The sequence below is a fragment of the Acanthaster planci genome, linkage group LG04, assembly GCF_054643075.1.
Source record: "Acanthaster planci isolate LZ-2023a linkage group LG04, COTS_SCS, whole genome shotgun sequence".
In the NCBI taxonomy this organism is placed as follows: Eukaryota; Metazoa; Echinodermata; class Asteroidea; order Valvatida; family Acanthasteridae; genus Acanthaster; species Acanthaster planci.
This window is the reverse complement of record NC_141780.1, coordinates 6075046-6102996: the sequence shown is the minus strand read 5'-3', so window position 1 is coordinate 6102996 and position 27951 is coordinate 6075046. Positions and strand designations below refer to the sequence as shown.

At 45.1% G+C, this 27951-nt stretch overlaps 2 protein-coding genes across 2 annotated transcripts in view; one reads left to right on the top strand and one right to left on the bottom strand.

The window, feature by feature from the left end:
- Window positions 1–18282, top strand: part of LOC110974165 (helicase ARIP4-like) — a 30834-nt gene extending 12552 nt beyond the window's left edge. The window contains exons 7-21 of the mRNA XM_022225589.2: window positions 824–1047; window positions 1376–1540; window positions 2293–2731; window positions 2991–3330; window positions 3766–3928; window positions 4672–4914; window positions 5962–6059; window positions 6896–7058; window positions 7445–7682; window positions 8415–8514; window positions 9566–9771; window positions 10467–10648; window positions 11563–11777; window positions 12239–12414; window positions 13470–18282. Of these exons, the coding sequence (XP_022081281.2) occupies window positions 824–1047; window positions 1376–1540; window positions 2293–2731; window positions 2991–3330; window positions 3766–3928; window positions 4672–4914; window positions 5962–6059; window positions 6896–7058; window positions 7445–7682; window positions 8415–8514; window positions 9566–9771; window positions 10467–10648; window positions 11563–11777; window positions 12239–12414; window positions 13470–14443 (3926 nt within the window). The 3' untranslated portion in view covers window positions 14444–18282. The remainder of the gene's footprint in view (window positions 1–823; window positions 1048–1375; window positions 1541–2292; window positions 2732–2990; window positions 3331–3765; window positions 3929–4671; window positions 4915–5961; window positions 6060–6895; window positions 7059–7444; window positions 7683–8414; window positions 8515–9565; window positions 9772–10466; window positions 10649–11562; window positions 11778–12238; window positions 12415–13469) is intronic.
- On the bottom strand, window positions 18107–27737 carry ruvbl1 (RuvB like AAA ATPase 1). Its single transcript, XM_022225590.2, has 10 exons — window positions 27483–27737; window positions 24950–25169; window positions 24114–24197; window positions 23165–23322; window positions 22642–22791; window positions 22033–22146; window positions 21077–21225; window positions 20366–20468; window positions 19826–19917; window positions 18107–19270 (listed from the first exon to the last, which is right to left on the bottom strand). The coding sequence occupies exons 1-10, from the start codon at window positions 27621–27623 to the stop codon at window positions 19111–19113; spliced, it is 1371 nt and encodes a 456-aa protein (XP_022081282.1). The 5' UTR covers window positions 27624–27737; the 3' UTR covers window positions 18107–19110.
- Window positions 27738–27951: the final 214 nt, after the last annotated feature.

Genomic DNA, 27951 nt, shown 5'->3' with positions numbered 1-27951 from the left:
ATCTTGAGGGTCCTTGAACCTTTCATCCTTCAATCTGCTATTCTTGTTCCATTTCTTGATTCAGAATTTTGTATTGGATTTGTTTGGGCTTCATGCCTTCAGATGGGAAATTCAAACACACCCAGATGTTAAATGGAGTTATTTTCGTGACTCGGGAAGAAACAAACTGGGAAGTCTCAGATTCAGAATCATGGTGGTATTCTCTACATAGAAAATTTTGTCCTGACTGTTCTGATTTTGAGAATGAGAAAGGCGGCACTCTTGTAAGGACCTTATTGACAAATTCTAAGTACTGTTCAGCTACGTCGGGGCAGCACGTGCATCATTTCCCACAGGCACACTAACTCTGGGCTGGTAGCTATTGGTTTGTCGGACAGACTTTGATATATAATCATTTGGCTGCTTATCACCACTGAAGAGGTACATGTACCTAGCTTGTCTTTGGACATTTGTTAAGGCTATCCACCTTGGAGCAGAAGCACCTCCTCACCAGTTGAAAAGAGCCTTGTTGGTCGGGAGTGTTCATTTTGCTGGTAGGGCTGTGCCCTTAATGCGTACATTTCATAGTCATTTATGAACTAGTGAAATGCAAAGGGACCTCCGTTGCCGGGGAAATTGCACCCTCTCCTGGTCCAGCTCAGGACTCATTATTGAAGTAATTTTGAACAAGGTTGCGTAGCACAAAGATAAAAATTGGGCCCACTTTTGGTAGCCTTAGTGTATGTACAGATGGATAGATGTGGTCAGCTGAGCTTGGGTCTTGGGATTTGGGGCAAAAGTTACAGGATGGCCCTCCTATGAATCGCCTTTCTCCTCTGTGTAGACGTGATTGAGATTTCCAGCGATGACGATGCGGTGACCATTTTGAGCGATGACGACGAGGCCGAGGAGGGGGAGGAGATGGAAGAGGTGGGCGGGATGCACACCGATGATGCCCTGAACCAGCCGGACATCTTCGGCCGGGTGCTAGTCAACGTCAACAGGCCGCAGGATGAGGAGGAGATCTTCCTGCCACCGCAGATTGCCAAAAACATCAAGCCCCATCAGGTGGGTTAGAGTAAACGGGGGGACAACTTACGGTAAAGGGAGCAGTGAGCCAGCTTGGTACTTCAACAGCACGTGCCCAGTGTGTGTGCAAGATCAACTATTATGCGATTATAATGCTGAAGGATGTTACGAAAAGTAAAGATATTTGCTGCAAAGTTATGTAGCAAATGCAAAATAAAAATTCAATTCGGAAATGTTGCGGTACCTGTGGCCCTGAGCGCCCGTGATACTGTCTGAGAACACACACTCAGCTACAGCTGTGCACATGCCGATGCCTGACACATTTAGCTCCTCTTCATTTATTAATTTTTTTTTAATCTTGTTTCAGATTGGAGGCCTCCGTTTCCTGTACGACAACCTGGTGGAGACCCTGGCCAGGTTCCGCACGACCCCGGGCTTTGGCTGCATCCTGGCCCACAGCATGGGCCTGGGCAAGACGCTCCAGATGATCGCCTTCATCGACGTCTTCCTGCGACACACCGAGGCCAAGACGGTGAGTGGTGACAGGACGGCCCCCTGTGAAGGGCTCCTAAAGGAATGATGCCGTGTCTGATGCGTTGGCCACGTTCAGAGCTTTCCACGATGACAGCACTGTCAACTTTGTTTAAGACCAGAATCTCCAAAAAACGTAGGACCAACAGACAATGAGACTGTGACCAATGACAGACGAGTAACCTTATCATTGCTGCAAAGAGAACTTTGTAACATTCACTCAGCTTGCCTAACTGCCTTTGTGAGGATTCCTTAGGCTGCGTTCAATCTACACTTCAGGCTAAGGCTTTGATATTGTTACTGTGGACAGTCTGCTTCAAAGAGCTTTAGCCATTTACAGAATAGAGCCATGTGGGCTCAGCCTGATGCTCGTATGCTTAGTAGCTTAGTACTTCCAGACATTGAAATTGTGCACAGGCCTACTACTTTGGGAACTGGATGTAAACACTTCCATCTCTTGGTACAGTATACAAGATGTATTGTGCGTCGGGAAAATGTTAATTTTAATGACAGGTTTTGCCCCTACACCGATGTATATTTATAACACTGGATACTCAGTGTTTGTACGAGAGCTTGCAAAACAATTGACAAACTTAAGTGAGTGGGACTCGAACCCACAATCTCCCGCTCACTAGTGCAGGCGCCTTAATAAGCACTCGACCACCGAGCTTAGCAGGGTCGGCTGATCTTAACTGATCAAAAACATGTTCTGTGCAGTGCTCCTACATTACCAACGTCTCCATCTCTTTGCAGGTTTTGTGTATTGTTCCCATCAACACAATACAAAACTGGGTGGCAGAATTCGACATGTGGTTGCCAGAACGCCATTCCAATGGTGTGGCAGTGGAAGATGAGATGAAGAGCAAGAAGAGAGGTTCCGTCCGGAGGTCCAAAGCGGACGAGGGCGCTTCAAACAGTGGCTTGAAATTGCCACAAGATGCCGAATTGGGCGAGAGCATGCCCTGGCCAGGGGATGGCAACAGTCGGGGAGACCCATCGACTCCACCGGACAAGTTGCTGGAGAATGAAGACGCTTTGTCCTGCAATGGTCAAGCGTCATCATCGTCCACATCAAAATCTTCCCCACCAGTTGATGGGGACGAGATAACAGAGGACACCATGTACAGACAGTTTTCGCTGTATCTCATGAACGACAGCTATCGAACGATGAACGCACGACACCAAATCATTAGTGAGTCATGCATTGCCTCCCACAAATTTGACCAAGATCTGATGTTGAGACGTTTGCGCTATGAAATCCTCACAGCAACTGTTGCAAGACTAGTGGCTTAACTTAAAGAGTCTGACAACCCAGCATGTGACAGCCCATGTGACCTTGAAATACGGCAGCTGAAAAACTGACGGCGTGTCTGATTTTTTTTCCAGATCGGAAAAATTCCCGCGTACTGCGTCTTTCATCTCTTTTTTTTTTGTATTCGTATTGATCACAGCCAACTGGTACAAGACAGGCGGCGTGCTCCTGATGGGCTACGAGATGTACCGTCTCCTCAGTCTCCGTGGCGCCTCAACCTTAAGCTCCTCCTCCTTCTCAAAGCACCTGGCCAGCAAGAAGAAGCCGAGCAAGCGGAAGAAGAAGCAGGCCACAGCAGCCGGCAACGGCGAACCCGAGATCATCGACCTGGAGGAGGAGGACAGGAACCTGCTGATGGCGGAGGGCTTACACCGGGCACTCTGCCGGCCAGGACCCGACCTGGTGGTGTGCGACGAGGGGCACCGGATCAAGAACATCCACGCAGGAATCTCCCAGGCACTCAAGAACATCCGAACCAGGTACGGGATGATGCCTGTGTGGTGCGAGAATGTCTTCTATTGGGTTATGCCTACGAGATCTGTGCCTAATACCTGAAAGCAGCTGCGTGCGATTGTAATGTGTTGTATGTGGCATGCACTACGTGGGCACAAGTCTTACAGTCCTGATTACAAACAATGGCATTTCTTCAGTCGACCCGAATTTTAACCCTTGTGTTCAGTTTCGATGTCGATTTACAATATTCCTGAAACACCTCCACGACTTCATTGTAAATTTCCCCTCTTGAAGTTAAAAATGGCATTATGTGTTCTTTGCTTTCTATTTAGGAAGAAATGGTACGCGAAATATGAGTTTTTTCACCCAAACGGTTAGAAATGGATTTGTGTCCCTGTTGTGTGCAAAACCAATTCCTCTTGTGTGTCATGTGCCGTAAACAAATCTGCCCCTCACTGCAGGCGACGAGTGGTCCTGACCGGGTACCCGCTGCAGAACAACCTACAGGAGTACTGGTGCATGGTGGACTTTGTGCGGCCAAACTTCCTGGGAACGCGACACGAGTTTGCCAACCTGTTCGAGAGGCCCATCCAGAACGGCCAGTGCATAGACAGCACGTTCAAGGTGAGCGATAGCCGGCTTGGCTCGCATCCGGAATGCGGACTGAGAGTCAGCGTGCTTCCCAACAGTGTGGTTGTGATTATAAGAACCACGCATACTCACAAAAGAGACAGTCCACATGGTGTCTCCTCAAACCACCTATCTATTGTAGATCCACCATGCAAGCTTTCAAGCATTATTTCACCAAGGATGTAGTCGTACACAGTCCGTTACCCTGATTGGTTCTTGTTAGAATTGGGGCAAGCGATGACCCCAAAGGTCTGAAGGTTATGCTCACCTGCCTTCCAACCAATTGATTGATTTAATCCCATGTCTGTTATGTAGGGGAAGTAATGCCCGTAGGTGTGTACTTGAGCCCTTTTTCAATCATCAAGACTCCTGAAATGCATTGTGGTACATGTGTCAGGAATCAATCCTTTGTGGCAGTGAGTTTAATGAGTTCTCAGAGTGACTCACTTGTAGAATATGATTCTACACGCAGCCAACGGGTATGCAAGAAATGAGGGCATATTTCTGAAAGAACTTGGACTTCAAGCCCAAGTCCCCCTTTTCCCCAATGCTGGACTATCGCACAGAACCTTTTTGTCCAGACACTTAAATTTCTCTTCATCATCATGAAATGGGACTCGGACCACAAAATATTGTCGCAAAGGTCTCGTTTCTGCCGTGACTCCTTAATGTCCTTGCCTCGAAGAAGTTACTTGAATGTGTGCCTGTACATGAACCGTTCCTTGTGTTCTGCGCAGGATGTCCAACTGATGCGTTTCCGAGCCCACGTCCTGTACAGCCTCCTGGAGGGTTTCGTCCAGCGCCGCGGCTTTTCCGTCCTGCACAGCACCCTCCCGCCCAAGAACGAGACCGTGCTACTGGTCAGGCTGACGCCCTTCCAGCGCGGCCTGTACATCAAGTTCATGCAGTCCTTCACCGAGATGGGGGCCGGGGGATGGTGCTCAGCCAACCCACTCAAGGCGTTCTCCGTCGGATGTAAGGTGCGTACCTCCTCTTTGACATGAAGCTCAGTGATTGCCTTCTTTTTCCATGACGGTTCAGGGGGCAGATTGCAGTAACTGGTCTTGAAACGCTCTTTACGTGTTTGCCGCTCTCAAAAGGTTTGCTGTTAGTTGGTCTGTAAGTTTAGACCGTTGCAGTGAAGTGGTCCAAGTGTTAAGCCGGTCTTAAAATATTTTTCGCCAGCTTTGGGCTTGCACAAAATGTTTTCAGTTAGTCTTTTGGATACTGAGTAATTTGTTGCCTGGATGGAAGTTAAATAGTGTAAAAAAACTGCAGTAACAGAGGATATTTTAGAATACAAGGAGTCCTTATGAAAAATATAACAACATAAAGTTGTGTGATGAATACAAATTTCCATGGCATGTATTTTGGACAGTGTCGAGGCAAATAACATTTGTCGGCTAGACAGTCAGTATGGCAAAAATACGATTTTTGAAAATTTCCTTACTTTAGGCATGAAAGAAATACCTTATTGAAACAGAATTCTGCTGTTTATGAAAATGGATTTTTGGGCCAATACATTTAAAGCTCAAACTCATGTTTAAAATACATGTTATCTTTTTCAAAAAAGACTTTTTGTGAAATTTTTCACCAAGGACCGCTTAGGACCAACATGACGGATGCATTGCACTTTATTGATACGCCGGTCCATGTAAGGCAACCTGTAAAAGCTAGTGAGCACAATGTAGTTTACGTGCACAGTAAATTCGTAAATCGTACTGAACTCGGTAGCAGGCTAAATAAAGACCAGCTTATTGCAGTGGGCTCAGTTTGTTGTCTTATCCAAGAAGGGTAAAGAGAGATAGGTAGCTATAAGCCGACTGCTTATAGCCCGCCCTTGAAGACCCTGTCATTGCAGTCTGCTGCGGGATGGCTCTTCGGTTGTTCCCTGCTGTCTTCACCGAGCGTTGGCTTTCTTTGCCATGTCATTTTTACGCTTGCCTGGCCTAAAGGTGGGTCTCTAGGCCAAAGCTGTCCTGAACTTTCCACAGTTTTGATTCAGGAACTCTGTAATCCTCCTCCAGATTTGGAATCATCCGGACATCCTCTGCGATGTCTTGCAGAAGCGAGATGAAATGGCTGACCTGGACACTGACTTAGATCTCCCCGAAACATCCTCCAGGTAGGGAGATGAACTGGTCCCAGGACGAATTCAACAAGTTTACCTGGCCGAAAGCTCACCGTCACCGTGTTTTTTCAGTTGTTTAAAGATGTGCTTGTGTAATTGTGTGTTTCAATATTCATTCATGTTCACAATTTGTCCTCAAAAGTTTTACGGAAAATGGGCGTGCAGATGTCTGCTGCATCTCTTTCCACACTTTGCATATTACACAAGTGACTCCTACAGATTACAACATGCATTGGCATTTTGTAGTGCCGCACATTGCCTGCGCCATATTTCAAAGATACACTTCTCAAAACAAGTTAAGGACCACTTTTTATTTTGTGTATACTTTTTAGATGACATATTTACTACTGAAACTTTGCATTTGATGTTCTGACACATTTTTAAAATTTTTTATTCCAATGAGAACACCGTCTAGGCAAACAAAAAATGAAAGAACTGGACCCACTCATTGCTTGGAAAAAAATTACAAGTTAAGAAAAAATGGTCGGTGACTTTTTTGAGTAGGGTATTTGGATCAACCATCACTCAAGTCCAGAACATTCGCACATTGCACTCACACGCACCGGTTGGCACTGGATACAGTTATAATTTTCCTATAAAGATGCGTCCAATAAGAGAGTAATGCAGCTGCAACAATGACTATAGGTAATGCCCTTGGCAATTTGTTGCTAATTTCCTTCCTTTCAAGTAGCCAATCACGTGTTATCTCACAGTAAATCAGATGATGTTTTTTGAAGCTTAATAGTTCAGCATATTTCAATTGAAATTTCTTTGATCTTTGGATAATTGCACGGAGCCGTTGCTTTTCTAGCTCCTTTCTTTTCTTACAGCAGGTGTTCCAAGAAAGGTAAGAAGGACAGTTCCAAGACAGGCAAGAGAACCGCCACAAAGGCTCCTTGTGAAGCCAAGAAGGAGGAACCCTGTCTGACTGCGGAGCCAGCCGTTGAGCAGTCGTACCAGGAGAAAGTCAACCAGATCATCTCGTTTGAGTGGGTGAGTTTAAAAGCCTGTTTTGCACCAGACTCCATTCCCAGGTTTCCACGTAGAGACAACATCGGTTGCAAAAATAAGTCCACACTCACGAATGCTCCTGAGTTATGGCAGAAACCTTTCAGCTATTGCTTAGGATAGTGATTGGCAGGCCCCTTTTGTTTGAAGTAGGTGGCAGAATGCTTTCAACATCAACAAGGCCTTTCTGTGCATACCCTGATTGTACATTGATTGAGCTCTGACTTTGCTGTCAGCATCTAGACACAAGTCTTGGAGGGATATGGCGCATTGGTGTTAACACAACCCCCTTCAACCGCGATGATCTGCATTAATCACCCGCACACGTATTCCTGTCGCCCCCATTTAAACGTTCTTCGTCTGTCTGCCAGGCACGGGACATAATGAAGAACTACCAGCCAAACAAGCTGTGCAACGGCGGGAAGATGGTGCTGCTCTTTGAGATCCTGGAGGGCTGCATCAAGCTGGGTGACCGGCTATTGGTCTTCAGCCAGAGCCTGAGCACGCTGTCGCTAATCGAGCAGTTCCTGGCCGAGAGGACCATGCCCACTCCGCCCGATCCCCCGCCCGACCACGACGGAAAGTGGGTCCGCAACAAGACCTACTTCCGTAAGTGGTTAAAACTGTTTGACAATGGGAGTGATCCTGAATTCCCCCCCCCCACACACACACATGCGTACATGAATGTTTATTTTCTTGCAAATAGCGGATGTCTCATTGGTCTCTTTTTGTTTTGACGTCAAAACTGTTTTTGAAAGGCTCCCGCAAGATTTTCACATAATTGTCTCATCGGGGAGCCTAATGTAGCAGGGGTCCTGTTGTCCACTGTTGTTTGGTGTCCCTGATAGAATGCAGAAACAAACTCGTACTGCTTCCCTAGGCACGGGGGCAACGTAGATGTTGAAACATAGACGGTTAGGGGACCAAAAAAGTTACGGGGACAAAGTTTTGTCCCCACAACTCAGTTCTGACTTTCCCAAGGAAAGAAAGTGTCCCCGTAATGCGGTAACAAAACAGCCTTGTCACACAAACCCTACTGAATGGCAAAGCATATTTGAAAGTGGGAAGTCTTCTCGGTTCAACAAGATCCAAGAGTTGAACAGTCCCCAAATTAAACACTCTCTGAGTTCCAAACCTGCCCGCCACCAAAGGAGCCAATGAGGGCATTATCCACTGGGACTGAATGCTTCTGTTTCAAGACTTCGAGTTTCTTTAGCTGCTGTTGTTGACCGCCGAATTCAACAAGGCTCCCACTGATTTGCAGGCCTAATGAACCTTTTGAGATGCATATCTGCTTCAAAATTGTTATCACTAGCATTTGATTGGTTGATTTTCTGCCAGGCCTGGATGGCAGCACACCAGCATCTGACCGTGAGAAGATGATCAATCAATTCAACGATGACAACAACAGACATGTTTGGCTCTTCCTGCTGTCAACAAGGTGAGGTTGTTTTTAGCAACTCCCTTTGTGACGTCTTGTCTTCAGCGTCACACGAATGAACCACAATGTGCCATGCGAGCCATTAAATCAGTCCCAAGTTATCAAGGCCACTGAAAAATCTTGCACATTGCAAATCGGTAGGAACTTTCTACTTGTTAACCCACATTGGGCCTACTTTCGTCAGGAGGCCAAGTGGAGAGAAACATCAGTACAAAGAGGTCAGTTTAATCTTTCTTATGCAAACTGAAACAAAGTTACTGAAAAAACCACTTGCTGAACCCCGTTTCGAGCACCATGGGTTTATATGTAGAGCCGGGGTGCCCGAAATGGGACAAAAGCGCTAGTCCATGTGATAAAAGACCTGCTGCTGGGAATTGCCACCATTTTTCGGCTTGCATTTTTCGAAGGTAATCCATCACTGTTTTTAAACAGTATACCACTGTTTTGGGCATAGTGTGCCCACGGATTAGCACAGCAGACAAAATTGTTCCAGGGCCCCATTGATGAGTGACACAGCACCACTGCGTGCTTATCCAGCCGCGTTTGAAAAGACGCCATTCACATTCACTGGAGACAAAGGAAATTATGCAACACCTCACAATTCTGGACTCTCTTTATAGGGCGGCAGGCCTGTCTGAAATACTCAGGAGTCAATGAAGGTTGCCTGTCAGCTTAGAGTAGCCATCAAACAGTCATTCGTGTGGGTGTAAATGTCCATTAAATGAAATGATGAATTTTTGTGAAGAATTTTAAAAACTAACAATCTTGAAAGTCTCCCATATTGTGCACTGCATTTTCAAAAGCGCCCAGCAGCAAGTGGTTAAGGGATTCAGTTGCACTGACATGATGGGAAAGCTGCTGGTTTACTGACTGAGTGTCGTATCATAATGAATTTTGTGCAGAATAAAATTAAGAAGTCTTGAAGGGTTTTGGCTTTTTTGCTCAGCTTCATACCTGACATTTTTCAGCCAAGTCTCAGCCAGTCTTGACCGGTGACAAACAAACCTTCCCAGACGTGGCGTAACAAAGGTGCATGTTGTTTCCCTTGCAGGGCCGGCTGCCTCGGGATCAACCTGATCGGCGCCAACCGCGTCATCGTCATGGACGCCTCCTGGAACCCCTGCCACGACGCCCAGGCGGTGTGCCGCGTCTACCGCTACGGCCAGACAAAGCAGTGCCATGTCTACCGCATGGTGACCGACAACACGCTGGAGAAGAAGATCTACGATCGGCAGATCAGCAAGAAGGGCATGTCAGGTACGATTGGCCAGTTTGTTATTCCGAGTCTGGTGTCCAGACTCTGGCACCCATAGAAAAGCCATATCCAATGTGATACTCTGGTGGTAGACTTAAATTGCACAGCACTGCATGAGGAACTGATAGTGGGCGTCATCTTGTTTAAACTTCTCTTCTGTTCGGTCAGCCACTCGTGAACTTGACAACAGTTCTGTTTTAATTAAAGAGAATCTTTGTTGAACCGGTTGAATTCTTAGTCCAGCATCTGGGCAGCTGGTTGATACTTTATCATTTGTGGAAATTATGTGGTTTTAATTTTTAATAAATCACGTTTTTTGGTTAGCCAGCCGCACTTTTGCTCTTTGTTTTGGTGTTATTTTTGTCCTCAGGGATTTTCAACAGTAATCATTTTATCTTTTTTAATTTAACAGTTCTAATCCTTGAATTTTAATACGATTTCACACACAGCCTAGGGGTTAGGGTTAAGGTCTGAATATTTTTTTGTGTATTTTTGAGTAACCGAAGATTGTATTACTTAATGTTCTAAAATCCAATATCGTGTCATGAATTCAGGATCCAAACTGATGAGTGCAAAGGTGTCCATCGTTTCCCTCAGTTATCATTTTTTAACTTGACACGGTCACCAGTAAATTTACATTAAACGCTCCTCTTCTGCAGGAGAAACTCCTGAAATTTTTTGCCTATGAACATTTCAGACCGTGTAGTGGACGAGCTGAACCCCGAGATGAACCTCACCAAGAAGGAGGTAGAGTCACTGCTGGAGTTTGACGCCGACGCTGACGACACCCCCTACGAAGACTTCAGCAACGTGGCCTCCAAGTACGGGGACCGCATGCTGGCCAACATTTGCAACGAGTACAGCAATTTCCTCAGCAAGGTGAACACCTGTTCAGTCAACACTTTGTGTGCATTGGGATGTATTTGAGAATTTAAGAAGAATTTATAGTTTTGCCAGAGTCAGCAGTTTGGAAAGGCGTAAATTGACCTTATCCGTAAATTGGCCATATTGAATTGAAAGTGGGATTATTTATTTCTGTTTTGGTTGCCTAAGAATAAAAATGAACGCAGTTAAATGAAACTTTATTGCATATTATTAGTTTCATAAACTTTCAAAAAAATGAAAGTGAGGCATGGAACCCCAAACACTCTGGCACCACTCCAGTTAACAGATTACAGTGAATAAGATTCAGGGAACTTGATCAAAAATGGCTTCCTTGCGAGGTCTATACCCTTCGAGTTTGTTTATCCAGAAATAACTTTACAAGAGGTTTCTCAAGGTGCATTTTGGACCTTGCTTGGAAGAGGAACAAGACACATCATTAGGCATTTGGATGCCCTGTTTGGAAGTGGAACATCCTCTTGAGAACTGGGACTTCCTCTGGAATTGGGATACCCTGTGCAGAATTGAGAAAGGATGTTGGGAATTGTGACTTTCTGTTCAGAATGAAGGTGCCCTCTGGGGAATAAGATGCCCTGTGGAGTTGTTGGAAAGTATGGTCCACCGCACAGAGTCTGTTGCTCAACCAGTCTCCCAGTATGCTTTTAGCAGTAACCATATCTCTGTTTTGACTGGTTTAACTTGAAATACGGTACATTGAGCTCTGTGTGAGGGAAGCACCCTTTTTTCATAGTTGTGAGGTCATACACGCATCATTACACCCAGTTTTAGGGTGACCAAAAACATTGTGGGGACAGCAGACAGTTCCCTTATCTCACCTAACTGTAGAAAATGTCCCCATGATGCACTGAGGTTCTGCCCAGAACGTTGATCACTGATCCTGTCCATCCCAGGCGCCCTTCTCCACCGAGTCGCTCATCTGGGATCGGAAGGACAAGAAGCTGACCCGTGCCGAGAAGCGCATGGCCAAGAAGGGCTACGAGGAGGAGAAGAGGCTGAGGGTATCCTACTCCCGCCCCTCCTACACCGCCTTCTATCCCAAGGATGGCAGCGCGTCAAATAGCAGTGTCTCGTCTAGAGGGGGCAGTGTCGTCCAGTCGACTTACAGGTGAGCGTCATTTCAGTGAAACCCCAAAAAGAGCAGGAATCCTTCCTTCTCTTCTCGACATTTTATCCAGTATCGGCCCAGTACATCACGTTCTTCGTGCACAGAGAGTTAAGGAGCTTTTTCTTGTTGACATTTAGATAGCAATTTGTGAAAATTGAAAGTGGCGTTCTCGCGCAACCTGTATTTTTCCAAGATGGCTCAGCCAAAATCCACTCTTTTTCTATGGCGTATTCAATGCACAAGGGCTGAAAGGTTTGAGGTCATAAACTTAGAATGACCTCAACAAAAGTCTGTGTCATGCTGAATCGAAACTTCACATTTGTTCTGATGATGAGTCATGTACATGTACACGCATGTGTAGTTTCACAACGATCGGACACTTAAGAGCTGAGTTCTAAGGGGAATCTGCCCCCCCGCCAACCATAACATAATCAATCTTTTTTTCCCCTGACTTCACTCAGTTTGGCCGGCCGGGGCCCACCCCAGTTCTTCAGCCGACCCATCACCGGCATCCACCCCATGCAGTCCACGCCGGTCCCGCGGTTCCACCCAGGCTTAATCCCATCCAGCCACCAGCAGAGGCTTGCCGAACTGCAGCAGGCTGGAGTCTCCATGCAGAAGATCGTGGCTACAACTGGTATGGTCGCACCTCTGTCACGGGCAGATTTTTTTTTACTTCTGCCCTCGAAGCGTCCTCATCAGAAAGAGTCCTACCATTTTCCGTGTGATCAATATTTGGGGCCCACTTGATATTTGCACATACGACATGTCAATTTTGAGGGACTATGGCTGGCAATCACACACAGATAAATTGGGAATTGCTGACAGCCTTTTGGTAGCAGCTTCCATAAGTCAAGTGTTATGTTTAGCCGTAGCCACTGGGATACTCCTTTTATTTACAACAGTTTACTTGTCATGGGCCTGTGTTTGTGATTCTAAAGACGATCTGCACCTGCAAGAGAGGGTTCTCTTTTGAAACTTACTTGCAAAACCCGTTTCAACAAGTCTTCAAGTGGGCCTCCCTCATACCTTGGACCTTACACAGAAAGATGATCAGAGCCTCACACTGCTGCTTCATAGATCTCTCAAAGTCGTGATGTCGGTCAATTCCAACTTGCCCAAGGATTCATTCGGCAATCTAATTTCAGTCCCTTGGAAAGAGTCACAAAAAGTACTTTTTTCTCACCTCCTTCTTACTGTAGCTTCCGATATACACCATTGGAGTACATGGATTGTGCCAGAGATCAACACTTTACACTACTTCTTTTCCCCTTTAAGTATGGCAAACGAGCAAGGAAATGTTTGGATTAGACCCCCGAGGGTGTGTGTAAAATCATAATAAAATTGGAGGGTTTGGGAGTGTTAGAGTTAGTTGTCAGATGTTGTCGGGTACAGAAACACCACTTGGTGGTCACTGCAACAACAGTTGAGACACTGTGTCTGTTTTGACCATTTGAAATTGGAGTTTGGTGCCTGGATTGATGAAACTTTGCTATTGGAGGATTTGATTTTTAGAGATAGGCCTGTCCCAATTGCTTGGCTGTGGTAGTGGCCGTAGCCAATTCCCATGGGAGTCATGTGTAATTTCAAGCCATAGCTAAGTATTTCGGGCGCGGCCATATTTTCAATCCATTACACGGGATAATTAATGCTGACATTGATTTCTTATTCTTTTATTTTGGCATATGGCAGATATCGTCTTGCCTGGTGTCAACACTCACACTCCCAGTCCTGTCATCAAAGCTGGCCAGACAGTCACCTTCATCAAGACCCAAAAAGGCTTGTACCTGCGCACCACCGATGGGCGGATCCTGGCCGTGCGAGGGCCCAGTGGGGCCCAAACCGGCAAGGCGCTGCCAGGCATGCCCACCTTTGGACAGTATGCTGCGGTGGCGTTGGGAAAGAATGAGTCCAACTGGGGCGGCACCAACAGCATGGGAGGAATGCCGAGTGGCGGTGGCAGCGGTGGGATCAGCGACACACTACCCGTCTCTGCAGAATCCGGCGACGATAAACTGTCACAGGAGGGAGACAGTTCCAATGCAAACAAACCAAGCTTACAGCATCAGATAGACAAGAATGACTGTGCTGACTTTGGGGACATTCCACAGCAGATACAGTTTACCTCCCCCAGCAGTGCTTTAGGCCCAGCCCATCAGCTGGGATATCCCCAAAGCCTGCAGTCTCTGAACAGCTTGGCCTTGGGAGAGGTTCCACAGAACGCTCCCCAGGGGTCATCATCGCCGAGAGATTCTAGACCCCGTCCCACCAGTCTTAGTACCAGCTCATCATTGGTCAACATACCTACGACAGCATCCGTTCTGTCCTCAACTGGCCGACTTGCATCCGTTATGCCTGCCAACAGCAGACTGCTGCCACCGCAAAATACTCCACTGGTGGCCGGCACAGTGCCGTACGCAGCCATAGGCATGCTCGGCCCCCGGCTGCCTGCTTCCATGTCTGTACCACCGTCTGTCACGACGCCCGTCACACCATCTCCCGCCCTTTTGTTGCCAAAGCAGTCCACACGTACGGATGCCAACATTCCATTGACTTTGAATAACCTACTCGACAGCGAGCCGGTCAGGAATGCCGGCAGAGTAGACGTGCCAGCCAGCAGTCGAGCCGCGGAGGAAAGTGCAATTGTGACTGTGGAGTCCGACTGACGAGTGGAATTTCAAGAGGCTCAGACGAGTGTCAATCTTAGGTCCACTTCTGTTGAACAAGTACGAATCACTGAACAGGAATCAGCGGATTCTGAGGTTTGACTACGTGGAACAGCACATCCGCTGATTGCATACGGGCTCAGTATCTGACACCAGACAAAGGATAAGTTGGCAGTTTTTTGATTACTGAGACCAAGTTTGTGCAGTACTCCACTTGTCCAGCCTCAACATCTGAATCAGCAGCCCTTGCATGTGTACCGGAGGCTCTCCATTCTCACCACCGACAAGCACCTGTGACTGGCATTGCGTCCTCCGCATTGGGGGTGCGCGGACCCAATACATCCGCTCAGTGTCCAGCCGACAACCAGATGAAGTAGTACTAACGTGCCCAGACTTAATACATTTGACATTCTGGAGCATTTTCATGCACTTCAGTGTTGCCGAAGAGTTCATTTTAAAAAAAAATAATCCTTGCAGAGGGATTTCTGTGAAGAATTGTGCAGCAAAAAGTAATTATTTGTGGGGGTTGTTCTGGTGATACACGTGTACTTAATTAAGTCAAGGAAGACCGAGGAAGAGGTACAAGAAGTTAAAGACCCAGACCGGGAGGAATCTACTTCAGTTGAAAATTGGAATTATCTCTGCAAGATTACCATAAAGCTGTGAGACATTTTTGATGTGGTTTTAATTTTTTTTTAGTGCAGACGTTGACTTCTTTCTCAGTGAGATGGATTGTTGGCAAGCCATAGCCTAGGGTCATATTTCTTACATCGGAGAGCAGGTCTCATCTGCGTAAAATGTCTCTGGTACTGCCAGTGACCCAGAACTTCACAGATGTGATCTTCACATGCGGACAAAACAGTTGAACTTGGAAGTCATCTTTATCCTTATAACGGCTTGCAACCAGGCATGAAGTTCCACTCTCTCAGCTCCTGGGCAAAAACAGCCGACAGAATTGAACCATAGAGGTGGTGCACTTTCACAAGTGAACAGCAACTTTCCTATGAACGACAGTTGTATCAGCTTCAATCAGCTTACACCAAGCCACTCTAAATAATGAGTAGAAACAAACAACCGACATGCTATGATGTAGGCACTGAAGAATGCCTGTACCAACACTGAGCTGGACCAAATAGCTAGGCAAATACGTGTGCCATGCCAAAAAGCAGCAGAGAACCAGTTGCAAGGAATATAGTATACTGTGCATGGCACTGTGGTTGGTTACCTGTTTTCGTTCAGCACACATGAAACTGGGCTGAGGGATGTTCTGTTATGCAAGACAAAAAATATTATTGTGCGCATTCAGTCGAAAACTGGTCACACATCACCAGTGTTGACATGCTCATGAACTAGAGGGATGTGATTATTCTCCTAGCTCTCACAGGTACTCCACACAGTGCTACCTTGCACGTACTGGCGCCGTAGTTCTGGGGCTACGTCTGCATGTATTGAATGACATATTCATTAAAGGGGACAGATTTTTGTCCCTGCAACATGGTCCCAACTTTATTAACCAAAGAAACTGATCCCCTCAGGGCAAGGACAGCTAGGCTGCAGGGCCCCAGCACCAGTTTCCTTGTCACAAATGCTTCGATTGCAATGCACATCACAGGAATGCCATGGAGCGTGGATACTGTAAAATTTTTCCTTTATAAACGCATTGCTAATAACAAGCTTGAATGAGATGGAATTATGGCTTGATCAGTTGAAAGTAAAAATGATTAATTTATTTGCAATGTTAATATATGTCCACTGAACCCTGAAGGCATTTTTTTCTTTTAAAAAAGTAACAACACAATTTTTGTAATCCAAAGAATACGCTAAGTTCTGCCTTCACAAGTCTAGATATATATGTATTTCTTTCAAAGATGGTGCCCGCTTTCATGCACACTTTGTGCAAGATCTCCAGACTAGTTTGTTTATATCCAAACTTTGAAATAGCTCTTATTTATTTGTAAATCTTCAGTGGTTAATACATGTTTTATGTAGTTGTAACATTTAGGGAGGGTTGCAAGTGAATTTCTGTTGAATTGGAACGGATGGGAATGTGCTGTGGGGTCAAGAGTATGGAGTGTATAAAAATGACCAGTTTCTCACGTAAGATCTTCTGTCACAATGAGGTCAGAGTGGACTGCTTTTGTTTGATTGCGTCATGTGGCAACCTACAGCAGGGCTCAAAATTAACGGGCGAGGTAGCTAAAATGTGCCCATTTGTCTCAGAAATGCGCCCGTAAATCATAAAGACGGGCGCAGGTGCTTACGCCCATTTGATTTCATTATTGTAGTGAAAAATACATGTACCTGAACATTTTCACTGTTTATTTCTACTTTTTGTCATGAAAAATACCTGAACTTTTTGACTTCACTTTGGATCAGCCTTGTCACGGAACCATAACACGGCACATTTTTTTTTCGACGTCACCGAGCGCACGCCGCAGTCTTACATGAATGTACAGACACATACCCGCGGCCAGTGTCACAATCTCGCTGAATAGTCAGCACAGTGGCCGTGTCTGAAACAATACGGCTGGAATTTATGCACGATTGTTTTAAAACTGGCCGCAACCATAACCTCCTAGACTCTTGCGTAAATTCAAGCCAAACGAGCGGATTCAGCTTAGACTTCAGTTTCTCTGGTTCCAGTCAGAGGAGAACATGTGGTTTTGAATGCTCCAAAATAGCTGGAACCAGTGAATTAAGTCTCAGCCTAATCCACTCATCTCGAAAATGCTCAATTGCTGTCCCTTTTTACATGGACGTTTGTGTGCATATGCACGTTATAAAGGCCCAGCACCTGACTGTTGGCATCGCTTAGCACGAAAGCAACAGCAAGGACTAGGGTCTTTTTTTTGTTTTCTTGAACATATGTCTTTAATATTGTATGGGAGCTACTTGCTCCCGTAAACTGACAAATTCAGCTGTCTAAAGGAAGCAAATACTTGTTCCCGTGATGATTAGCCCAATTTCGAGCCCAGTACAGGTATATATCATTTTGAAGTCATTTATGAGTTGCTCATCTTCTGTGCTACATGCATATGTAAGAAACATGGTGGATTTTGTTTTTTTTTCCACCCATGTTCAATTGGGTTTTACGTAGAAGAAAATGCTCATTTCCCTGTGCCCAAAACCATTTCTTGCCAGTAGCTGCAATACAAATCTTTACATCACAGAGCATCCCCCCCCCAACCACCACCTCGCATTGCCACATTTTCATACATTTACTGTGGTATCGTTACACCCCTGACAAGATGTCATCTTTCAGAAAATAGAGCAAGGAATCACTTTTATACTGAAATTTCCATACTGTGTATATATCGTGATGATTAATACCATGAAGTCCAATGAGGAGGGCAACCTTGCATTTTTTCAAGGTTTCTCATTGACTTGCTTCAAACCACCCCGTACTCCAGAATTGTTCTGGGAGGGGAACCCGTTTTTTGCCCATCCGTGAAATCACAGCATAAATGTATGTCATCTTATTATACTAAACAAAACATTGACTGCCCGGCAGCGTGACTGCAGCGTGTCAGTTGGCAGATCTTAAAAACAATTTCTTGAATTAAAATCATTGGAACGGGAAAAAAACTCAGTCTATATAATCTTGGGTTTTTGTGTACGGTTTATAGTATCTGGCTTTGCTTAAGAAATCTCCAACAAGTCAAATCCATGTCACATTTTATACTTGATTTTATTAAAAAAAAAACATAACCACATAAAACAAACGTGAAAACTGAAGTTCATTCTACACACAACTTGAAGCATGCGTGTACTTCAACCATTCTTGCTTTTGTACTTCGTATCAGTGTTACACGAATAAACATGTAAATCTTTTCCGGAAACTGTGATTGGATGATTTCAGTCATTATTTGATAACTGTACAATGCTCAAATAAAAAAAAAAATCAACTTTTATTAATCATGATTTATACAACATAACACCCTTGTTTTCAAGAGAGTTCACCTTCAAATTGTGGTAGATTTTCCAAACTTTGACTTCGTAAATGTCCCTCGAGTTAAGACCATCCAGCTAAAATGACTCAAGCTTCAATCTAGAAATGTTGTCTGTGGTTTGGACGAGGTTGAGGTTTTTATTCACGGCTAATACAAAAAAATATTGAAGGAGATCAGGGCACACGTTCAAAAAAATGAATGACATCCGAGGATGTCCAGCTGAATCCGGTGGTTAGGGTTAGGCTGTCGCTGGACATCGCCTATGACCCTCTCCCATCAATGGCAGAATGTACTAATTTGCAGGTGGCATATACTGCAAGCCAGTTCGAAGAAAACCAAGCCATGCTTTGGGCCATCGACAATGTCCAGTGACAATGTTGCCAGATTCGTCTTGTGACATTTTTGCTTGACATTTCAGGTTTGTGTAAACAGGAAAACTTCCCACGCATGTATGGTGCCAACAGGCTATCTACAATATGAAAGAAATAACTCAAATAAGGTTTCTCCCACAGAAATTGATTCCCTGAAAGAGAAAGAATAAATGCATCAAATGTTTGGGAGGGAAAAAACAAAGAAACCACAGCGTGTACTAATCTGTCTGCAAAGATAGAGAAGGAACTTCTCCAGGGTTGTTTTGGAGCTTTGCCGACAATCAACGGGATGTCGACGGCTGGTCGGGTCGGCACAGGGACTGAGGTCTCAACGCCCGGGCCCGATTCACTTCATGTACTTGTCTCCGCCTTCAGCCAGGATCTTGGCCGAGGACTTGGCGTCGTAGAACAACCCACTGATCTCCTCAATCTCCTCCGTGCCGATGGTCTCCTTGCCGTTGATGCGGGCTAGGATGCTGCAGGGCGTTAGCAGCTGGGCAGCATATCTAAGACAGATATGTCAACTTCAATTTCAACCAAGCATTTCAAATGATTTAAACTGAATAAGGGCCGTGAGCTTTGGAAGCATCTTGGAAGAACTGATGAACTTTATATCGATTGGAACAATTTGCTAATCTTAAAACGGTTTCGTTGAGCTAAAATTCACTGGTGTCTTGCATGCAGTAAATCTCTAAAGTCAATCCATACATATTAGATCACAAACCGAACACAAATTTTCACCACCAATGCTTTTTTTAAGACCAATATGCCCACATTTATCCCTGGCAAAAGAGAATGAGACATTTTCTTCACCCAACTTCAAATTTCATTTTGATAAGTTTATAAAACCTGCTTCCGTGGATATAGCTGTTTTAATGTACATAATGTTGACTAATGCACAATAATTACCCACACACAATTGTGCAGTAATTCATGATTCTCTCTAATTCTTTCAAATCACAAACCCGTGATTTTTCCCAAGTATTTCAAATCTCTTCAACAGTGGGAGTTTGCACCAAGCCCACAAGACAGTCCAGGAATTTTGAGCAACTAAACTGTACCTTAACGTCGTCCGGGTGCCAATTTCTGCCAACTTTTTGAGGGATTCGTCTTCGATGAGAAGGCTCTCTGTCTCGGCTCTGATCTTCAAGATCTGTAGAAAAACAACGGCCCTGTTCAATAGCTGACTCAGAACAAGAATACGAAGAGTGGACAGGCTTGTGTGGACAACATGGGACAGGAGAGAAAGAGATCCAGACCGAACACAATTATAATATAATATGGTGATCCATTTTCGTCATTTTTATATGTACAAAGCTACTTTTTTCTAGGAAAAGTGTACAAAGTTAAAAAAAAGAGATTTGTTACCGTTCTTTTTCATATTTTCAACAAATGCGTACTTATTCCCTCCCCGGCATACAATTTGTGCGCTAGTGAAAAAACAACAAAAATAAATGACCATTCAATATCTGGACCTCAGCAAACACTCCCAAAGCAGTCTATTCATAGGAGTGTGCATGCTGAAACATTCTACATGTGTTGTGGGTGTCGATGCAGTCTGGTACCCAACCACTTCCGAGCCTGGTATTATAGTGGCATACCTGCATCATTTCTTCCTGGGAGTACGGCAGGGTCCGGATGATCATGACTCTGTCCAGCAAGTCCAAGGGGATGCCGTGGGGGGCCACCACGTCCTCTGTACCCCTGAGAAGACAAGAGCGGGCGGAGCTTGTGAGTTGATTCAGAACTCCCTCCCTATACACTTAATATTGATTTTTGAAGCTTTTCATGGTGAAGGTGGCAAAAAAGAAAAGATTTACAGGAGCCTCTTTACTGCCTCAAACCTTCACTTTCTTGGCGCTGGATCTTTGTGAGGTCTGGGTACGGGCAGTGTTGCAATTGGGTCATTCTAAGCTCATCTTTGTTAGATGCAATTGAATTGTGATGGAGTGGACTGCAATGTGAGTGGGTCACGTTGTAGACTGATCCTGACGCTAGAGTTGGGTGGCACACGTGTCTCAGGTATGCATGAAATGCCTCTGTGAGCATCAGGGTATTGTGACTCGACAGACTGTGTGTGCCTCATAAATTGAGCAGCACCTGCAGCGTGAGGTGGTGCCGCTGCAGTCACAGCATCGACAGAAAAGGCTCTAAAGTAATTCTGAAATAAGTCTGGACTTTTTTTTAATATTTAAACGACATATCTGCACTAGGTCAAAAGCCGGCTTTTGGACGCTTCCAGAAATCACTCTGGTAGTGCAACAGATTTGAATTCCGGAGATGAAGGAATAATGTGATCCTGTTTGGTTTACCTGATGGTGCATTTGCCTCTGTTGGTGGCAAAGATTACGATGGGGGAGAGGGAAGACTCCAGAGCCCTGTGCAAGTAGGTGAACGTCTCGATGTCCAACATGTGAACCTCGTCCACGAAGAGCACGCCCGGGACCAGCTCAGCCACACCCTGTGGGGAAAAGGAATTTGCTCAAACACAAAAGTCTCAAATGGAGATTCAACCCTGTGAAGTGGTGTACCTAATGGATTAAAACCCTTCTATGGTTGCAGTAATGACCGTCAAAAATTCAACTCAGGCCAGTCCTGTAAAGTCAGATCACGGTACTGTGACTGGTCGGGTTCAACTCAACAGAGAAAGTCAGGCGATTGGACAAGGCTGGCTCATCCAACAACAAACAGTCTACGCACGGCTACATCAAGTTACACCGACAGTCAGAGCCAGTCAGTGTTACTTCACGCAGGCAGGGGACACAAAATTGCTCAAAATAGTCACTTGAGTGAGTTTCACTCTTGGGAGAAGCTTGTGCTTGAATGCCCATTTACGCAGGGGGGTTCACATCCATTTTCACCGTGCAAAGCCCTCGTCCCAAAATCTATGCCTTACATCCACTCCACCAGCTGAGTGAAAGCAGGTGTGATGACCAGTGATGAGACCAATTCTCATCAGAATGTTCCAAAGTCAGCCAGACAGGACCATGCACTGCAAACTGGCACACACTTCATCAGAAACATTTAGACTGTCCTTAGTCGTGCCGTAAACCTTGCTCAAATTGAGACTTTGAATTTTACCTGCACACCTGTAAATCGTGTCGGTCATCATGATTCAGGACAGACACGATGGATTGTATTTTCAATCCAAATTCCTCCCCTCCCCCCAAAAAAACAACCTGCCCTCACTGGCCTGTGTCAAGAAAGCAGTCAGCAGAAGAAACAACAGCAGCTATGTTTTTCCCCGACTACCTCCAGGGAGTCTCACCTGGTCGATGTACTTGTTGACAACCTTGTTGATCTCCTTCCTCAGCTTGTCGGTGATCTCTGTCTTCTTGGGCTTCATCAGCTGTCCCATCATGGACATGATGTCCTGCCCGCCCTGAGAATAAAGCCAGACGTATACAAAAAGTAACAAAGGACAACGGATGGAGCTGAGGCCTACCTGAATTGCAATGCTTAACACGGCCACATCTTCATTTGGCGTTAAAAAGATTTTAGCAGGAGAGTTTACTTGCAAGTCTGTACACATTTACAAGGCAAACTGTAGATTTTTTGGCACCAAACAATTGAAAGAAACGGTTAGGCCTTCTATCCAGTTAACTTCTCTCTCCAAGACAAGTGTGACAGCTTGCAACACTGAGGTATAAAGCTCTCAGGCCAGCAGAGCAAATATTTGAATTCAGTGGTACAGACATCTACTCTCCCACTTCGCAGAAGCTCAACCGCAGCCAATATAACGTCCATTTTGCTTCACATGTGCGTACACCTAACTGATGAATGGGCCAGGTTTCAACAGACATTTGCATGTCACTCGCCTGCTGGCCCAATTGTAAATCTGGAAAGGCCTTACTCGCAAAGACCTCTTTTCTTTTACCTGCGGTCTGGCATTGGCAACATCCAGGTCGTGTAAGGTCACGTCCTGGATAATTTCTTTCTTCTTGTGGACGTCTCCCTTGGGCAGGGGTACGTACTCCTCCGCCTCCAGATCAAACTCTGTGGCATATGTGTCAGACCGCCCTTGTCTCTGGAGATCGCAAATGATGGATGAGGGATGGACAAATTAACACTTGTTCTTTTGGAATAATAAACAGTTAGTCGAAAAGCAATATCGTCCTCTAAATTGAGTGCACAGAAGCCGATTTCATGAACTTTAAGCACTGAGATAACTCAATTTTCTCCTGCACAGGTTGCACAACAAACCATACCATGTCGCGAAAGTTATGCACTGTGTAAGTTTGTGACCTGAGCAGTAAGTTATGGCGCAAGTCACACAATCACTCGAGGCAGTGCAAGTTGTTCTGAACCAATCAGAAGTGGAGGATTTTACAAGCTGATCAAGTTTGTTGCAAGGGAAATCAGCAGTCGGGCAGAGCGAGGATTTGGCAGACTGGACCAACCTTGACGGCGCCGCTGTTGGCCTCGATGTAGATGACATCCCCCACCTCCACCTTCTCCTTCTGCAAACTCTCGTAGATGGAAGGGTCCAGCTTAAGCTGCTTGGTGCCCTTGGCCGTTTTCAGGCCGATGATGACGTGGCTGACCGTCTTCCCGTAGCCTGGAAAAAGTGAGCCGGATTCAGGGTTTGAAGAGAGGTGAGCGCTGTTTGTGCCGACTGGGGACCAAACATTATACCAGTCCATTGGCTAGAGGCCAGCCAAAATGAATGCAGACCACTCAAACACATTGTCTGCTCCCACAAAAGTCATCCGAACTTGGCCCCTAAATTAAGAAATGTTTGTGCCAATTCAAAGGAAAGTATTGGACACGCGAGGTACAGAGGAGATACGCTGCCTCCCAACTAAGGTTTCCCCCCAAGTGTTAAGTTGAAAACAGCATGTATGAAAATGCAGAAAAATGAAGGGAGGGCCAGGCAAGATATTGACCACCCGGATTTGACCACACTGGTCTGGTTGGCTGTGACGTGGTTCAGGTCTTGATAACCAGCAACATCCTGGACGTGGCCAACTAAGGTAGGCTAGCCTTGAGCGATGCAAATGCTGAGCGTCCTCTTTATCTTCAAGTGTATGTCTGAAACTATTCTGTCGTATGTTGTTTTGTCATAGCGCCTCTAAGATTGGGCTTGTCCGCCACAACTGGGCCCACCAGCGAACACTGCACAACTGACATCGTCGGACACGACGGTCTGCCGAACAACAAATGCTACACCATCCTTATGATGAGCAGACCGAACCCTCGACTATGGAAAAGCGCTCTCAAATTTAAGACAAGATTCGGTTTTTGCCTAAACTTCGACACACTTCGCAGTGTGTCCAAATGTGTACGGTTAAAACCTATGGCTCTAACAGCATTTAGCAACAGTGGACGTGATCAGTTCTCATACTCTACCTCCCATTGGGTTCTCTGTCTCGCACGGCGTCAGTTCTGTCACTTCTCCTTCGTACACTTCCTTCACCTCTTTAATCCTAAGACCTGTTTACGGACAAACAAGGCATTTCATTTACATACCAAAATCAACTCCCTTTTGGTGATGCCAGTGAGAAATCAAAAGGGTTGCTCAACTCCAGTCAACTCTCCTTATGACAAAGTTGCAGGGACCAGACAAATTACTTTGTTATAACCAGGACTTTGTTATCAAAAGGGGTGAGGGAAAAAAAAGAAAAAGACGAGAATGAAGAAATTGGGAGTTGCAAATTTCACTCTCTATTACATTATTTTGTTATGACTCTGACAACACATCTTGGTTTACAATTATTACTAATTAAATTCCAGGTCAACAGAAGGGAGACAGTTTTTGTGAATTCATACTTTTCTCGCTCAGGAAATGTGTTCAAACTTAAGGCATAGAACAAGATGACTTTGAAAATCTTGATCAAGTCAACATACATGTACATGTATTCTGTAACATCACTGTCAGAGAAGCACATTTGAAAACCAAAGCTACACGGTGGACCCCAAGTACAAGTACTTCTTCTATAAGCACTGCACAAAACCTTTAGAAATTTAAACGTGTTATTCCTCGAACACTTTTAAAAGGTCCATTCACTTGTGACAGAATCTGAAAAGCTGCAGTAACATGTATACATGTACATCACGAGTCCAATTAACTAAACTTAAAAAAAGCACATTTTTGTGCATTTTAATTAAGGAATGAACTTGAAAGCTCATCTTTGGCAATGCACGCTTGCTTATTTTAGAGCCCCGACTGCGGTGCAGCGCCTTACCGATGGCCCGTCGGAAATTCTCCATCAGCACCTCTGTCTTCTTGATCTCGGTAGAGAACACCTCGCTGCCCACCATGGGACAAAACGGGACCTTGCTGCCCAGCTCCTGGGCTATGGCAAGGGCCAGGGCTGTCTTTCCAGTGCCCGGGGGACCGGCCAACAGGACGGCACGGCCTGCCATCTTCTTGGACTTGATCAACTCCACAATGACTCCTGCCGCCTGGAATACGGGGATGGAATCGGATACAGACTCCAGCTTAGATCTGATGAAAAGGAGTCCATGTGCACTTCCAGGACAGGAGAGTTTGATGAGAATTATGCCAATGTACTCTGTATGTACATGTAACTCAACCACACCAAGCGAGTCACATGACACCATGACTGTTTCTGTCACATACCAAACAATGCCAAACTCGGTAGCAATACAGGTATATAGGTATATATAGCATGTATATTGACACAAAGTGCTCGGATTGCTCTATTCGAAACTAGCACACCTTTTTGGGATCTCATCAAAGAGACATGTCCATGTACGACAGGACACTGCATACAATTCTCAAGTGTAATCTTTACATTGTATGTACAATGACACTAGCAAAGTTGCATATAGGTGGGCAATTTCTACAATCTCGCAGTCTACAGTGTACACACAGCACATATCACGCATCCAGATGATTTAGGCTTAGGTTGCGCAGTGAAAACAAAATGAGAAGTAAGCTTGGCCACTGGCCGGCCCGACACATGGGCAATGTGATAAACATCAACGGAATGAACGGTGTGATCGTCGTCAGGTACATGTACATTAGACATGTTAGAAAAGAGAGAGACTGTTAAATAAAAATGTAAGATTTTAATAAACAAAATACTTGTTCTCAAGGTCTGAAACTGTGTAACACCGTTTTCAAGAGCCATACAATGCAGGTACCTCAAGAGTGCTCTGACAAGAACATTTAATTGAAAAAGCGGAGTTTGCATTACAGGATCACCACTGCAAAAACTGGATGCAAAAACACACAGGCCTTGCATTACATGTACTTAGGATCCCTTGTGAACAACCATATCTAAATAGTATTGGTGCACCCAGGTTCATCACAACTCAGACACTCTTAGAAAAGTCCTCTTTATTCAAAGACAAAATCAGTCCCCTGAACAACTGAAAGAGAGATTATCTCCCAAAATTTGTTTCAAGAGGGCAAGGGGACCCTACAATTGCCCCCAGGATCCTTTTAATGCATAATTGGATTCAGCAGTAACATGTACAATCAGGTTGGGGACCAAACAATAATCTTCATTTCCCCAAAGAGTTTTAAGTAAGATAGCTCACATCCCTTTGTTTTGAGTACCAGAAAGAAAAGGACCAAAACCATTCTGTTTTCTAAAAAAAAGGTGCGAATATTTCCTGATCAGTATCTGAGAGTCACGCAGTTCACATGTGTACTTGCGAAGACGAGCCATGACTAAATCGTTGACTACGGCTGCAATCGATACACAAAACATGGAAATTTGCTACAGCCACTTTCCGTACGTGTGTGTGCAATTCTTAGCCGCACTGGTTGAAATGGCTGCAGTGCGCTGGGGGTCACACTGACGAATCACAGGGCTCCTCATTATTTATGCCCAAATGGAAGGAAGACAAGCAACAGATGTTGGGTGCGCAAAGCCGCTCAACAGGAAGTGTTCACTGTGCGACAGCCCACTCACGTGCACTAGTACCCAACGGCTGTTGCTTGTCGGACCCCACAGTTCTGGGGGTGATACATGTCGTGACATACACACCGTTTCTGCTCTACATGTACTGTAGTATACATGTAGATTGACATGAGTGCCCAACTTAAAGGCAAGGAATTGTTACTTTCCAATCTCAGGGGCACCGAAAAACTTCCCTTAGTTTCGAGAAAAGCGTGCTGAAATATCGGACAAAGGCTGTAATATGTTTTTTATTGACCTTCAACGTGCCAGGTTATGGAGAGACTTAGAGCAGCTCTCCTACCATGCCTACACTGCCCACTGTGATGACAGCCACGCTTGCCAACCAGTGGTAGTACTATGTACATGCACCTGTCTAATTTGCATATTTCACAGGAAAGGTCCATTAGTGTCACCCCACCAGCGTGTAGAGAAGGCAGTGTAGCCAAAACAGCAAATTACTGTAGGTGACGAGCACATGGCTAAATCAAATTACTGTCAAGTTAATTACAATAATATTAAAAATAAGCTCTGAGCAACCTCTAATTCTGTTAAGGTACGAGTTGTCTCGTACACGAAGGTACAACTTGTCTTTACTGGAGGTACGATTTGTCCAAGGTACAAGGAGTTGACCTGTTCCCCATAGCACATATATGATGTATGATGCATGCCCTAGCTACACAACGTTTGCTTTATGGTCAACTCGGTCCTCGGCGTAGGCCTTAATTAATTATCTACGACATTGTCTTGGGACAGATATAACTTGGGACGGAGTTAACTTGGGACCGAGTTGACTCGGACCGAGTTTGTTACGGACCGAGTTGACCGGTACCCTATTGGGGCTTACCTCGCGAGCGCGTTCTTGACCAACTAAACCTGCAGCTGCTGTTATGGCATTTCCAGTATCATCTAATCCAAGCCCTTTAACGTGGCTGTGACTAGCTATTCTTTGGGTTTTAGTTGTGCTTTTAACTTCTTCGATTTTCATGCTGTTTGTTGTAAATTCCGACACAAATTAAATTCGAAATCAACACTGCAGCAGACGATTCCCGCGTGTCAACCGTGGTCGCTCGTGCCGTGCTGAAGTTTCGATGGTACTCAGCGAAATTGCTTTGCTTTGAATGTTTGTTTCGGCGTTGAATTACCAGTGAAAGAAATATAGAAGTAGTTTGTCTGGTAGCCTGTTCAACTTTATGATTTAGCGTAACAAACTAACATTTACCAGACTTTCAATAAAATCTAAGAAGTTGTAAAGTTTACATATCGTCAACAAAATTAAGATATACGTTATTAAAAGATATATAAAATATCATTAG